Below are 16,549 nucleotides of genomic sequence, written 5' to 3' on the forward strand. Positions count from 1 at the left end.
CTGGTCGTTTTTAATCACCACTCCGGAACCCCCCACCACAGTATTTACTTTGAGAAATCCATACAGCTTTACAGCAATACAGCTTTAATAAAAAAAAATATATACAATCTGCCTATTTTTAACATATATTGCCTATTTTTTGGCATTATAAAGTACTAATGGATCTTTGTTTAGTACCACTGCTTTGTCTCTCTCCACCAAGTATCACTTAATGAACTCTGTATAATGAGCCAACCCTTACCCCCAGCAACTGCCTGTGTCTCACATTTACAGATAGGGAGGAGTTCATCATTCAGAGGGGTTTAACTGGGAGGGTTAATCTGATTAACTGCCTTTATTTAGTTCTGCACTGGTGTATGCAAGAAATAAAGAAAGCCGTACATATTTTTATACAGTATACTGAGCTCTTGCTGAACATAGTTGTATATTGCCCTTTTACCTTTATAAGAGTGTAATATACATCTGTGTTCCGATTAAGCCATATAAATAGGCACTATATTGCAAAAGTGCTCAGCATATTCATTTAATTTAAAAAAAAAAATCTATTTTCATTTGTCATTAAAAAGCACTTCTAAATGCTTGTTTTGATTTTCCCCTTACTACCTAAGGGCAGAGACACAGTCAGATTCGGGAATCTCCTCTTCTTCGGGCGACTAATCCCCCCAAACTGCCTTCCCCTTCCTTCCCAACCGCTAGCATACCCCCCAACCGTCCCGTTTTCAGCGGGACAGTCCCATTTTTGGGTGTCTGTCCCGCTGTCCCGGATAATGGACTTATTTGTCCCGCCGGCAGCGGCGGAGGGGAGGCGGCGATGCCACGATGGCCTTTGTTATGCGGCAACATGGCGGCGCACACGCTAGGATCTCGGCTGCGCACTGAAGCAAACAAGGAAGGTGTTCCGGTTCTGGGGAATGACCTCATTTCCGGTACAGGCGGCACCGCCCACATGCTGGTGATGCGTACTGCTAAGCTTGCAATGAATAGTAAGGGAGAATACGCTGGCTGGGACGTTTCGGTAACTGTTCTGTAAAATGCAAGGTTATGTGGGTTATTTTGCTTAGGGAGCATTATAGAGCTAAAATATATGTATTTATTGGAGTCAGTGTCAGATATCAACCCTACAATGCAGAGTGTATGATGTGTGGATGTGTGTATGTATGATGTGTGTGTATGATGTGTGTGTGTGTGTGTGTGTATCTGTCTGAATGTGTCTCACTGTATGTATGTATGTGTGTGTCACTGTATGTATGTATGTGTTTCACTGTGTGTGTGTGTATCTGTCTGTATGTGTGTTTGTATGTGTGTGTTACTTATTTACAATTTGTAAAATGAACATGGTAATTAGGGGGTGTGGCCACAAAAATGGGCGTGGTCAAAACTTTTTGTCCCTCTTTTGATTTCCAAAATGTTGGGAGGTATGCGCTAGAATGTAAATCACAGGAGGGATGGCACTCGGAGCTCTTTGTTTTCCGAAGTCGTCTGAAGTTTCCTCGTGAGGCAACTTTGGAAAACAAAGGACTCTACAACAGATCCCTTCTTCCCCATTGCTATGATTAATCCAAATTTTCCTGTTCCTCAGGGTATATTTTCCTTTTTAAGGCTTTGAACTGGTCTGGGTGTGGGACCCTTTTAAGTCGTGAAGGTGCCCGTTTGTGGCCCTCTCTTTGGTGATGCACAGAGCTGCTAGACTTTGGATTACTGGGTATTAAGGGGGTGGTTTATTTTAGGTTAACTTTTAGTATGTTATAGAATAGCCAATTCTAAGCAACTTTTCAATTTTTATAGGTTTTTATTTGTTTGCCTTCTCCTGACTCTTTCCAGCTTTCAAATGGGGGTCACTGACCCCATCTAAAAACAAATGCTCTGTAAATCTACAAATGTATTGTTATTGCTACTTTGTATAACCCATCTTTTCCAGGCCTCTCCTATTCATATTCCAGTCTCTTATTCAAATCAATGCATGGTTGTTAGGGTAATTTGACGCCTAACAGCCAGATTGCTAAAATTACAAACTGGAGAGCTGCTGAATAAAAAGCTAAATATCTCAAAAACTACAAATAATAAAAAATGAAAACCAATTGCAGATTGTCACAGAATGTCACTCTACATCATACTAACAGTTAACTGAAAGGGGAACAACCCTTTAAGATAGACCTTGACTAGGTAAAGCCAGGGGATTATGGGTAATAAACTGCTCTGAAGGGCTTCCAGTTGTGGGTTTACAGGTATCGATTTAGATCTGAGGTTAGGGGTTTATGGGTTACAGTATGATCTTGGAGGCACCATTGTGTGGGTACAGGTATGGGATCTATTATTCGGAAACTAGTTATCCAGAAAGCTCCGATTTATAGAAAGGCCCTCTCCCATAGACTCCATTTTATCCAAATAATCCAGATTTTTTAAAAATTCCTTTTTCTCTGTAATAATAAAACAGTAGCTTGTACTTGATCCCAACTAACATATAATTCATCCATATTAGAAGCAAAACCAGCCTATTGGGTTCATTTATGATTTTCTAGTAGACTTAAGGTATGAAGACCCAAATTATGGAAAGATCTGTTAACCAGAAAACCGCAGGTCTCAACCATTCTGTATCACAGGTCCCATACCTGTACATATACTGAGTGTATTTAGAAGTTGCTGTCGGATACCTGTGTGTAACAGTAGAGAATATTTGGGTCAATATTATTTTTAATGTTGTATAATGTGTTGAATTTGTGAGTGCCAGGCCAGTGAATATATATATATATATATATATTAGTGAAGGCCTGTGCATGATGTATTATATGGGGAAGTTGGGGGCATGCTTGAGTAATATGTAATACGGCAGCAGGGGCTGTGGCTTGTGGCAGTTGGAATAACTAGGATGTGGTCTGGTCGGTTTGCAGATTCTGTTATCTATCAATCTTGTCTTCCACAGAAGAACTTTTGAAGTGAAACACATGAAAGCTGGAGGAAGGAGAGGCAATAAAAAGAGGCGAGAGACCAAGGGAGCGGTGGTGGGGGCACAAAGGCAGAGATAGATGTGAACTTAAAGGAGAAATAAAGCCTACCTAAAGAAGTAGCTAGAAATGTTGTACATGATTTTTTGTGCTTCTGTACCAGCCCAAGGCAATCACAGCCCTTTAGCAGTAAAGATCTGTGTCTCCAAAGATGCCCCAGTAGCTCCCCATCTTCTTTTCTGCTGATTCACATGCTCTGCGCTGCTGTCACTTACTGAGCTTAGGGAGCCACTCACAATATACAGTACACATAGAATTGAAATGTCACAATATAAGGCTGATTAGTAATTAATACACATAATTACTACATGGCAGCACAGAAACCAGTGCAGTTAGCATCAGAATTTAATAATCAGCAAACCTGTAGCATCAGCTTATATTACAGCCAGGGAAGCTCATTTTCTGCTGGATAATTAGTGACGAGCCCTAAGCTTAGCTTCTCAACAGCCAATCAAAGCCCACTGAGCATGTGAGTGTCACAGACACTTTCCAAGATGGTGACCCCCTGTGACAAGTTTGAAGTCCTGGATCATTGCTGCTATTGACAAGCTGAAACTTTAGCCTCGTGCAATAAATTCACTATATAAAATATGCCATTTTTATCCACATTCATTTTTAGGGTTTTAGTTCTCCTTTGAATTAACTTTGAGGGTTCTCACTGCTGCCTGGTTGCTACGGTAACTGAGTCCAAGAAAGTTCAAGTTAGAGAGTTGCCGAACAAAAATATAAACACTTCAAAAGCTGCAAACGTTATGAAAGAATTGCAATTCTTCTTAGAATTCTGATGTCGAAGTTAACTTTGAGTATGTTATAGAAAAGCCCATTCTAAACAACTTTTCAATTGGCCTTAATTTATTTTCTTTTCTATAGTTTTTAAATTATTTGCCTTCTTCTCCTGACTCTTTCCAGCTTCCAAATGGGGGTCGCTGACCCCGTCTAAAAAACAAATGCTCTGTAAAGGCTACAAATGTATTGTTACTGCTACTTTTTATTTCTCATCTTTATATTCAGGCCTCTCCTATTCCAGTCTCTTATTCATATCAGTGCATGGTTGCTAGGGGAATTTGGGCCCTAGCAACCAGATTGCTGAAATTACAAACTGGAGAGCTGCTGAATAAAAAGCTAAATAACTCGAAAACCACAAATAATAAAAAAATGAAAACCGATTCCAAATAATCATACTATAGTTCTAGGACTACAAAGATACTCAATGCTGGCATGTCAGTAGTGTGTGGTTGATGCTTGGGTGTCACGTAGAGAAGAGTTAATTGAGTAGGAACTGCCCAGGAAGTTGTACTGGAGAGAGTTACAGTAAGTGCAAAGGAAGTCTGTGCCCCTAGAGAGCTCTATTCACAGGCAGCAAGGACAGACTGCAACAAGGACAGAACACGGCTTTGCCTTTGAGATATTACATCTGAAAGGAATTGGGAAACAGGGCAAAAACAGAAAGCGGGACCCCCTTCCCCATCGTTTGTTTACAGCTTCACCAGCTCTCAGCCTTCAGCATTAGAGGGGTTGTTCACCTTAAATTAACTGTTAGTATGATGTAGAGAGGGATATTCTGAGACCATTTGCAATTGGTTTTTATTTTTTATTATTTGTGGTTTTTGAGTTATTTAGCTTTTTATTCAGCAGCTCTCCAGTTTGCAATGTCAGCAGCCTGGTTGCTTGCGTCCACATTACCCTAGCAACCATGCATTGATTTGACTAAGAGACTGGAATATGAATAGGAGAGGCCTGAAAAGAAAGACGAGTGATAAAAAGTAGCAATAACAATACATTTGTACAGTGGAGTAACTAGACATTATTGGGCCCTGCAGCAAATTACTTTTCAGTCCTCCAAAATGTGTAGAGATTGACCTGTTTTACCAATAATTATTCAAATTGTATATAAATTAGAGACCCATGGGGCCACTTTACCTCCTGGGCCCCCTGCAGCCTCTATCGTTACGCTCCTGAATTTGTAGCCTTTCAGATCACTTGTTTAAATGGGGTCAGTGACCCCCATTTGAAAGCTGGAAAGAGTCAGAAGAAGAAGGCAAAGAAATCAAAGACTATAAGAAAGAAAAAATAAATAAAAGCCAATTGAAAAATTGCTTAGCAATGCAACCTCCCAACATTTTGTAAACAAAAAGAGGGGCAAAAAAGTTGTCGCGCGTATCACGCCAATTTTTGTGGCCACACCCCCTAATTACCATGTTCATTTTACAAAATTTGGCAGCTTATGAAAGTTTGAACATGTTTTTGTGTTTTTTTTTCCAGTTATTACAGTTTTGCTAATGAAGGTGAATTGCCCTTTAAGCTGTGAGTCTATCTTTCGCCAAGGGACCTGTTATCTTATATTGTTACAATTACTTATTTGCTTATCTCAAAATTGTTACAAAAATATCTTCAGCTGTGGCTGTTCTGGGCTCTCTGCCAAAAGCCAATTAAGTTAGAAACATTGTTTCTTTTTCTGGCTGTTCGGTGCAAAGAAAACGGGAATTTCCAGTACAAACAAGGGACTGCGGGTTGAGCTGTCAAAAGAGGGATTGGCCCTCTAAAAACGGGACAGTTGGGAGGTATGGTAATGGCCATTCTTGAGTATTTTAGTGTATGTGTATGGGAGCATTGCAGGCAGTTTGTATTGGGCTCTGCTCGTTGATGCTGAAACATCAGCAGGCGTAGGGTGTAATGCCCATACAGGAATATTTTACTGGTCAAATTAACCCTTTCCTCTAATCTCATAGGTCGTCAGCCGCAGAAAGTTGCTCGTCGGGTCTTCACTAACAGCCGGGAGCGCTGGAGGCAGCAGAATGTGAATGGGGCCTTTGCTGAATTGCGCAAACTGATCCCTACGCACCCCCCAGACAAGAAACTGAGCAAGAATGAGATCCTGCGTCTGGCCATGCGATACATCACCTTCTTAGTTACGTTATTGGGGGACCAACGCAGCTCCCCCCCAAAACAGTCTCCTGCTAAGAGAAGAATCCCACTCCCTGTCCTGGACTTACCCTCAAGGGACAAGGAAAGCAAGAGAGCGGCTGTTATCCAGGTGCAGAGAGTCGAGGAGACACAGGATGGGGGAGGGTTTGGTACAGGGTCCCCCGTCTCTGGCAGTTGTGGGGAGAGTCTGGAGAGTGAAGAAGAGGGGGAGAGGGGGCCCTTAGCTATAAGAAGGCAGAGAGTAATAGTTCAGGCAGAGGTGGGAGGGAGCTGATGGGGCATGTGAGGGACCAATGTTGACTGATGGACTTTTATCATGTATCTAACAAGGCCCACGATGCACTGCTCTCCTACTGTGGGTCTCCATTACCAAAATTCTCTAGTCTGCATCATTATTTGCATATTCTCCTACCAGTCATAATTACACTGGACTTGTATTGGTAAATACCTCCCAGGATGCATCATTGTGTGGCTGCAGTATGTTTTATAAAACTGGAATTTCGTTGGCAGGCACTGACTGTTTGATGTTTGCTGATTGGATAAATGCTGTTTGACTGTACATTGTTAAAGGCGCAGTGACACTGGATTCGACAAGACTGCTCCCCCCCCGAATGGACTGATGGATTCTGGGATATCTCTTTGGATTATAGTGATGGCATTTTATGGATTCACTGGAAAGACTCATTCCCCTGTATTTCCCATAATGCAAAGTTACACTAGAGAATGAGTGGACATTGTGGCCAAAAGCATCAATTTAGAGATACAATGACTGGACTCTGATACCCAGAATGCACTGCTGACTTACAGACCATGAAAAGTCTTGATGCATTGATAATCTATGGGCGATGGCACCCAAATGCACTATTTGTAATACAATTGTTATGAGGAAAAAGTCCTGTGTTCCTTGTCTGTGTTATAAAGGAGGAATGTGAAGGTTTGTGCATGAGAGAGCGCAGGCGGAGAGTGGGAGACAGCTGGGTAGATATGAGAAAGTGCAGAGGGAACATAATACCCAACATTGAGAGAGTCCAGAGGGAGAATGTGAGAGAGGCTTTACTGTGAGAGAGTCTAGGGGGAGACCAGGAATGGGCACAGGATGCCCTGCTGTGAGAGAGTCCAGGAATAGGCAGGGGATACCCTACTGTGAGAGAGTCCAGGAATGGGCAGGGGATGCCCTACTGTGAGAGAGTCCAGGAATGGGCAGGGGATGCCCTACTGTGAGAGAGTCCAGGAATGGGCAGGGTATGCCCTACTGTGAGAGAGTCCAGGAATGGGCAGGGGATGCTCTACTGTGAGAGAGTCCAGGAATGGGCAGGGGATGCCCTACTGTGAGAGAGTCCAGGAATAGGCAGGGGATGCCCTGCTGTGAGAGAGTCCAGGAATAGGCAGGGGATACCCTGCTGTGAGAGAGTCCAGGAATGGGCAGGGGATGCCCTGCTGTGAGAGAGTCCAGGAATGGGCAGGGGATGCCCTACTGTGAGAGAGTCCAGGGATGGGCAGGAGATGCCCTACTGTGAGAGAGTCTAAGAATGGGCAGGGGATGCCCTACTATGAGAGAGTCCAGGGATGGGCAGGAGATGCCCTACTGTGAGAGAGTCTAAGAATGGGCAGGGGATGCCCTACTATGAGAGAGTCCAGGAATGGGCAGGAGATGCCCTATTGTGAGAGAGTCCAGGAATGGGCAGGAGATGCCCTACTGTGAGAGAGTCCAGGAATGGGCAGGGGATGCCCTACTGTGAGAGAGTCCAGGAATGGGCAGGGGATGCCCTGCTGTGAGAGAGTCCAGGAATGGGCAGGGGATGCCCTACTGTGAGAGAGTCCAGGGATGGGCAGGGGATGCCCTACTGTGAGAGAGTCCAGGGATGGGCAGGGGATGCCCTACTGTGAGAGAGTCCAGGGATGGGCAGGAAATGCCCTACTGTGAGAGAGTCTAAGAATGGGCAGGGGATGCCCTACTGTGAGAGAGTCCAGGAATGGGCAGGAGATGCACTACTGTGAGAGAGTCCAGGAATGGGCAGGAGATGCCCTATTGTGAGAGAGTCCAGGAATGGGCAGGAGATGCCCTATTGTGAGAGAGTCCAGGAATGGGCAGGAGATGCCCTACTATGAGAGAGTCTAAGAATGGGCAGGGGATACCCTCCTGTGAGAGAGTCCAGTAATGGGCAGGAGATGCCAATCTGTTACATTTAGTTTATACATGTAATGGGTAAATTACTCATTTGTACAGATATACAAAGACAATTTTCATAGTCAGAAGATATTTTTGTTAGGGGAGGCTAAAGGTGCCATTTGTAGCATTGGCGTAATTAGATTTTACTGATCCCCAAAGAAAATTCAATTCAGGGCCCCAAAATATTGATAAGTTGGCCTATTGTACCAAAATATGTTAATATTGCTCATTTATTAGGTCCTCACTGGGTCCCCTACACACAACCGCCGGGTCTGCTTCCTCTATAGTTACGCCCCTGATAAGTAGGATTATTAATTGATAGGCTTGAAGGCTCATTGCTTAAAGGTTATCATTTTTTATGTAACTCATAAACTATAACTCTGTGCCACTGACATTGCCACATTTTCTGCACCCAAAAACCATCCTGCAGCGAGGGCCGGGCACTTTATTTGTCTGACACAGTTCCGGCCAAGCTGAGTGCACTACACAACCCAGCTAGCCACCCCACTACTCCCCCCATGAGCACTCGTGCCTGAACATGAATGGACTAGAGATAGGCAGAAAGCACTTTAACAGGTACCTGCCCAGCGCCCCCTTATCATTGCGCCCTAGGCAGGTGCCTTTTCTCCCTACCCCTCTTTGATCTGCACTGAACAGCCAGAAAAAGATACAAAGTTTCTAAAACTTAATTGGCTTTTGGTAGAGAGCCCATAATACGTGGCAGTTGCACTTAGATACATTTGTTACAATTTAAGATAAGCAAAGAAGCAATCGTAACAATTTAAGATAAGCGGGTCTCTTGGGGGAAACTATGACTTGCAGCTTAAAGGGCAATTCACCTTCATTAGCAAAACTGTAATAACATATAAACCACAGAAATGTGTTCAGACTTCCATAACCTGCCAAATGTTGTAAAATAAACAAGATAATTAGGGGGTGTGGCCACAAAAACGGCCGTGGTCAAAAAAATTAGCCGCAACAGCGCAGCAAATCATTTTGTCCCTCTTTTTTATTTCCACAATGTTGGGAGGTATTCCCTAGTTACAGCTCTGGTCTCATCACTTAGTGGCACATTTATCCAATTCATGTGAGTTTTAAAAACTCCCCTAAACTCCAATGAATTCGATATTCAACCAATTGTAATTTATTTAAAAAGTCAAATTTTTTAAACTCGGATGAATTAAATCACCCCTGAAAACTCTGCCCCTTAGAGTGCAAATATCTCACATACTGGCCAAATAGAAAGGGCAGGATCTGGTTTGTGCCAGCTGATTTGTGCTGAAGATTTGTCAGACATGGGTCCAATATTGTGGCTTCCAGATTAGGAAGGTACATGTAGGGGAGGCTGTGGCAGGGTCGGACTGGGGGGCTTGGAGACCACCGGGGCTACTGCCCAAGGACCCCCCTCCAGCCCCCGCTGCCACTCCGGCGTGCCACATAGTGCTAGAATTTATTTTCTACCGCGACCCCCAACAAAGTGGGGCAGCGCCATAAGAAGCAGATCTGGGCCGACAGGGCCCACAAGAGCCCGGGACCCACCGGGTTTTTTCCCGGGGGCCCGTCGGCCCAGTCCAACACTGGGTCTGGGTGGGTTTGTGGTTGGGGAAGGAGCCCGGGTGGTGTGGGGGGCCCTGAATGGCAGCCACTGTGGGCCAGTCCAAGGCTGAGAGGAATAATACACACAATCTGCACACTTGTTGTATAACAAGCCCCAAACACAATCATGTTTATGGGAGAGTAACATAACAAATACAGTCTCCATACATGAACTAAACACTATGGGGCAAATTCACTAAAGGGTGAATTTTCGCCAGCGACCACTTCGCCATACTCCACGCCTCCTCACCAGGCGCAAAATTCTTACAACTAGGCTAATTCACTGAAATGCAACGTTACGTCTCAGCAGCCTAAAGCTGGCAAATTTTCGTTGGCGTTACTTCGGCAGTGTGAGCATTTCATTGTGAATTTTCGCTAGCGTTCATTTCTGCCTAGCGAAATGAACGCCTATGATTAAGGGATTGACTCCATAAATGCGTAAGGCAATGGACTTCTGTAGGACACTGCAATAAACCTGTCTTTTTACTGGAGTGCCATCCTTTCCTTTGGTCTTGGAAAAATACTCTAACGCTTAGGTACAGTATATTTGAATAGGGCGGGTACTTAAAAGTCATATATACGTCTTTATTAGAGATGTTGCTGCAAATGCTTGAAGTGGCCACTTTTTGATACAAATGTCCAAGGAACCATAATAAAGACGAAATCCTCTAATACCCTAGACGTGAGCCCACCCTTATATAAATGTGGCATGCCCCTCAAATGTTTAGGAAAAAAATGTTAAAACAAACTTCTCTAATAGTTAGTACTTTTGAAGGCAATCCCGCTTTAAAAAAGAAAAAAGCCGCCAGCGTTTTTTTGGAACTTCTGTAAAATTCGCATCTTAGTGAATTTGCGGAGTAATGACCATTCGCCAGAGCAAAAAGTCGGCGAACGCTAATGACGAGCCTGTTTCATTAGCAAATTGTCGTCCAGGACCGCCATGAGGGATGCACAGGGGGTACAAGTGTACCGGGCCCAGTCCTAAATGGGCGTGGCACAGCTTCGGAGCTGCCAAGGGGGGCCTGGCTGTGCTGCAGTTTTTGAAATAGCCAGGCCCCCTTTGGCAGCGCTGAAGCCGTGCAGCCTCTTCGAAAGTTCTGAACCGCCGAAGTCATGAAAAGAGCTGAACTTGAAGTCCTGTAGCCGCAGAAAGACCCAAATTACCAAAAAGAAAGTCCTGAAGCCACAAGTTCAATTCTACTGAACACCAATGTGCTTTTATTTTTTAAAATATTCTCTGGGGCTCCAGTGTTTTTTTAACTTATGGGGGGGCCCTGACCACCAATGATTTTTAAAAAACTTTTATGGGGGTCCCTGGCTCCAATGTTTTGTTTTTTTTAAACTTATAGGGGGACCCTGAGCATCAATGGCTTTTTATAACTTGTGTGTGGGGTGGTTTGCCATTTTTAGCGCTGATGTTTGTGTGGTCTTTTAACTGTGGTGTGTGGTGGGCGGGATCTGGGGTGTGGCTTGGGGGCTGGGATGGGCAGGGCCCAGGGGGCCCCAAATATTTTGTTGTACAGGGCCCCATGATTTCTAGTGGCGGCCCTGTTGTCTAAGCATGTTAGTAAGTTGGTGAAGTCCTTGCGGATGGGATTTCTGGTAAATTGTCGCTAGCGTCGGCCACTTCGAATCTACCCCATGTATTGTCACTGCACTCACGGGATGGGCTCTCTATATAAATATGTTTAGACCTGATGGAAAGTGATGGCAGCGGTGCAGCCCATTGGGTTACTGACTGATTCACACTGACTCATGGGTGCGCTGACTGAATGTGGCACTTGTGGGATCCCTTATCCAGGAAAGGAACAGAAATTATGGGAACACCATCTCCCATAGAGTCGCTTTAGGCAAATAACTCTAATCAATAAAAACGATTTCCGTTTTTTCTGCAAGTACCTTTAACTGATAAAATAGCTAAGTGGTGTATATATTGAATATATTCATGTAACTCATATACTCATATGCCTTAATGAGAGGAAAGGCTGCATCTTGCCTATATTATTCCACATATGGGAGACTGTAATAACTAGACATCTAGTGAGCAGGCTGCTTATCTTAAAAGTGTTGGTGAAAAGCAGGAACAGCCCAATAGGTCAGAGAATTTCCCCCTTTTATTCTCCCCCCTCTTTTTTAAAATAATTTTTGTCAGACAGGTTTGGGAATGTTTAGCCTCCCCAAACCTTAATGAAAATCTGCCCATGAAAGTTTTGACATTCTTTGCTACAACTAATTCCCTAATTTTGTTTTCTTCTATTTCACATTCTGCCCTATTAACCTATTAACCCATAAGCTGTTACTGTTGTGTCCCCCTATTCACTTGGTTATGTTGGGATTTCTATATTATATATATTTCAAATAGTTTGTAGTGTTATTGTGTATATATATATATATATGTATTTATACTGTATGTATGTATGTGTATATATATATATATATATATATATAATTTTATTGCCGACCTGCAGCAATACCAGTGCTTATATAATTGTAATTAACATCAAAAGTAAGCAATTTATTACCCATCTGAGCTACCTAGGTTTTGTTTTATTACATCGCAATGACACTCACATGACTCAGTTGTTTTAACTGATGTCATGAGTGTTGATGACATCACAATGGTTGCTTTGACAACACAACTGGCTTAAACTGGTTAAGCCAGAGCAGCCAGACTGGTGATCACTTGCAATCATGCAGATGCTGATTATCAGTCTCCTGATTTTATCAAATATTTTAACAGTAAGTTTAATTTTTTTCCCTTTTTGTATGTTGCGCTGAGTATTTCTTATTTAAATTCCCCGTTCTACTTTTTTAGTTTGTTAATCCAGGTGATTAACCATTAGGGCTAGATAGATATGTTATGACATCATAATGACAATCACGTGCCACCTGTGTTGCTATGACAACACAGCTGACTTGAGCAGGGTTTAAAGCTGTTTGTAGCAAAGAGCAGCCAGACTGGTGATCACTTGCAACCATGCAGATGCTGATTATCAGTCTCCTGATTCTATCAAATCTTTTTACAGTAAGTTCTAATTTTTGATATTGGGATTGTTATTGGGCTTTTATGGAACATTTATTTTCAGAGGGCACAAACATCTGAATTATAAATGCTGCACCATATTTGTGTGTGTGTTTGGTGAATATGTCAGGGTTGGGCTGGTCCACCAGTATACCAGAAGGAATTCTAGTTGGTCCCAGTATAGGTGAACAGTGTTGTTTGCAGGGCACATTGTTATGAAGGCCCCTACTTCCAAACTTGGTTGCCTTTTTATTGGCCACCAGTGGGATCACCTGACTATAGCTGGAAAGGGTGGGGGCTACAACATGGAGCTGGCCACTACTCCTATATAAATTATAACAGAAAAGGGAAAGTTGTGCTCATCACTAATTTTTAAAAAGATATAATATATATACAGTATATATATATATATATATATATATATATATATATATATATATATATATATATATATATATATATATATATATATATATATATATATATATATATATATATATATATTACCCGTTTGGGCTACATAGATTTTTTTTTTATTATATCACAATGACAATCACATGACCTGGCTGTTATTAGCTGATGTCATTTCTGTTAATGACATCACAAAGGTTGCAATAACAACACAACTGGCTTAAACTGGTTAAGCCAGAGCAGCCAGACTGGTGATCACTTGCAATCATGCAGATGCTGATTATCAGTCTCCTGATTTTATCAAATATTTTAACAGTAAGTTTAATTTTTTTTCCCTTTTTGTATGTTGCGCTGAGTATTTCTTATTTAAATTCCCCGTTCTACTTTTTTAGTTTGTTAATCCAGGTGATTAACCATTAGGGCTAGATAGATATGTTATGACATCATAATGACAATCACGTGCCACCTGTGTTGCTATGACAACACAGCTGACTTGAGCAGGGCTTAAAGCTGTTTGTAGCAAAGAGCAGCCAGACTGGTGATCACTTGCAACCATGCAGATGCTGATTATCAGTCTCCTGATTCTATCAAATTTTTTTACAGTAAGTTCTAATTTGTGCCCTTTTTTGATATTGGGATTGTTATTAGGCTGTTATGGAACATTTATTTTCCCCATATTACTTTTCTGTGTTGACTAATCTCTTAATGGCCAATTTATCAAACCTCAAACTGGGGGACCCAGAGGGACTCCCAGCAGATCTGTCTTTTTTACCCATTTATCAACCCTTTACTGCAGTTTTCTAATGGGAGTTGGTCATTTCATTAAACATTCTCTTTAACACAGTTTGTTACTGGGCCACTGTGATGTTTTGTTCCTCTTGTCAGTCCATTGTCTGTTCCCTTTGCTCATTAACTGTGTTTCTTTTCAGCTAAAACAAACCAATCAACCATTACCTACAATTATCAACTATGAGAAAAGTATAAACGGGAATGTAGAACCGACAGTTGCACAAACGGAAGATTCCCTGATTGAAGGGCAAGCAGTCCCGATACCAGCAGAAACCCAGACCTCTGATGTAAGTCACTATGTATAATAACGACTCATGTTTTATTGCATCTGTTCTGTTAAATAGGAATTCACCTGAGAATTAACTTTTAGTCCAATATAGAAAGTACAGACAATTTATATTGTGCTTTGATTGCTGGGGACAATAACCTTCCCATTCAGCTAAGGGTTAGAAGATAATTCATAGAGGATGAGAAACCTACAACTTTATTACAACCCTTCTATTCCTTTACTTGTTCCTATATATCCCACACCCTACTTATAAATAACACGAAATCCCTAAAGATAGTGATGCTCCTCTGCCATCGCTGATCCCTATATAAGCGAATGTCCAACTGTCTAACCAATCATTTCCTATTGTAGGACCGGTTCATGGACATCTCTTCTATAATCGAGAGATTCGATGCAAAGGAAGCCAAGTTACTGAAACTACTGGACTCGGTCTCAGCCACAATTAATGACATCAGAAAAATTGAAGAGAAGATAAAGGACACTGAGGTAAGTGAGTTTGACCCTTGGTTAGTTAGTGAGTATAAGGCTGATGCCAGTTGACTCTTCTTGCCATTGATGATTTTATGATATCTTGGAGTTGATCTGTCTGAGTAACTGCTATTCTTTTTTTTGCAGAGTCGCCCATCTGACATCTCTTATTTAGAGGAATTGAACAGGAATATCTCTAAGGAGGTAAGTTGCCACAATTATTAGAGAATTAGAAAAGTACAATTTAATGTGAGAAGTTCCAGTGTTATTACTAGCCGATGCAACCGGCAGGTTTAACAACACAATATTTTTCTGAAATTGTCGGCATAAAGTATTCTTCCATTTCCAATTTTCCTGCTAAAAGTAACTTTCTGTTCCGTCTCCTCATACCATATCTTAATATCTTGTATTTTACTTTAAAAAAGGCATCCTAGAAAAGAATTTCTTAAATAATCAATTGATTGCCTATTTTGTATGATGGAATGTTCTGCTAACTCTGTGTCATTGTCTTGTTTTGCTCAGGGTACAATCTCCAAATACCTCTTCTGGTCATGTGTATTTGTATCGGGTGCTTTGATGTTCTCCCTGTGTCTGAATATAAAGTTGACCAGGAAGAACAAGGCTATTGCTCGTGCCAAAGAAGCGAGGCCAAGTGTAGCAGCTCAGACTGACTTCCAAACGGAACGTGCACACCCATTGCTTCAAGACATGCTGAAGGCGCTGGACGATAGCGGAGAAAGCGATGATGAGTCTGATTTAGAGGGTGTTGACATGGAAGATACCAAGAAACGTAAAAAGAAACGCTTTTGTTTCAATGTGCGTAAATATTTTGGCAATTGTTTAAAACGGAGAAATAAGAAGAAAAAGACAAGTGTAAACTTGCACCATGAGACATCAAATGAGAGTGAGGAATATCTGAGCGAGATTTCAGATGAAACCGAGGAAAGCTATAATGTGTATTCCAGTTCAAGCGAGGAAACAACAGATTCAACATCAATTGAAACGGTGGGAAGCGATGAGTCCATAACTGCATCCCCAGGAAAGAAGAAGAAACGCGGCTTTAACGTTCTGCTTTGCGGTAAAAAATGTAAAACCCTTGACTCTGATGACAGAGAAAGTAGCAAGGGCAAAAAGAAATACATAGGGCTTAAACTTGGAAAATATTTCTGCCGTTATAAACGAGCAAAGAGGAAGAGAAGAGAGAAGACAAAGAAATGTTTATGGCGTTGGTGCCACCATAAAGCATCAGGTGAAGAAGAAGAGAGTCCGTACGAGACACCTGATGAGAGTGAGGAAAGTAGTGATGAGACTTTGGATGTAACCGAGAAAAGTTATGATTAGACAACATCATATGAAACAATAGAAAGTGATGAGTCCATATATGTACCAGCAAGGGAAAGGAAGAAAAAGAAACTCAGATGCTGAACAAAAGTTTTCTGTTAAATCCCAGAAGGCCGGTGAGATAACTCAGCCAGGAGGACATAAAGAGGCAAAAGCTGAGAGGGCCAAAAAGAAACATTTGGGATTTAAAGTTGGTAAATATTTCTGCTGCTGGTCCAGCAAAACTCATCAAACGAGATAAAGCCCAGAATGATGCGAGTTGGCAAAAGAGACATGTTTGCCCCTTAAATTTATATTTTATAATAAAATTTGAAACCTAGCCTTTAGCGTCTTACTCATCATTTCAAAGTTTTCTAGTCTAGGTCTTTATTTTCTGTCTTCATGATTAGCTACAGGTTTTACTCTGTAGAAGGAACTTCCCCAACTCCTAGTTTGTCTTTTCTTTTAATTACCCCAAGATCACAGGGGGCTGGTGGGAAAGTGATGTGGAATGGGACGCTTTGTTACATAGAAAAGGGTTTACATGGAAAGGTTCT

General features: G+C 41.9%; 1 protein-coding gene across 1 annotated transcript in view; it reads left to right on the forward strand.

The window, feature by feature from the left end:
- Positions 1–16,270, forward strand: part of LOC108705239 — a 28,899-nt gene extending 12,629 nt beyond the window's left edge. The window contains exons 4-8 of the mRNA XM_041587259.1: positions 5,732–6,036; positions 14,056–14,202; positions 14,556–14,690; positions 14,820–14,876; positions 15,195–16,270. Coding sequence (XP_041443193.1) covers positions 5,732–6,036; positions 14,056–14,202; positions 14,556–14,690; positions 14,820–14,876; positions 15,195–16,013 — 1,463 coding nt within the window. The 3' untranslated portion in view covers positions 16,014–16,270. The remainder of the gene's footprint in view (positions 1–5,731; positions 6,037–14,055; positions 14,203–14,555; positions 14,691–14,819; positions 14,877–15,194) is intronic.
- The last annotated feature ends 279 nt before the right edge of the window (positions 16,271–16,549 follow it).

This window comes from Xenopus laevis, chromosome 3L (assembly GCF_017654675.1).
Source record: "Xenopus laevis strain J_2021 chromosome 3L, Xenopus_laevis_v10.1, whole genome shotgun sequence".
Classification (NCBI taxonomy): domain Eukaryota; kingdom Metazoa; phylum Chordata; class Amphibia; order Anura; family Pipidae; genus Xenopus; species Xenopus laevis.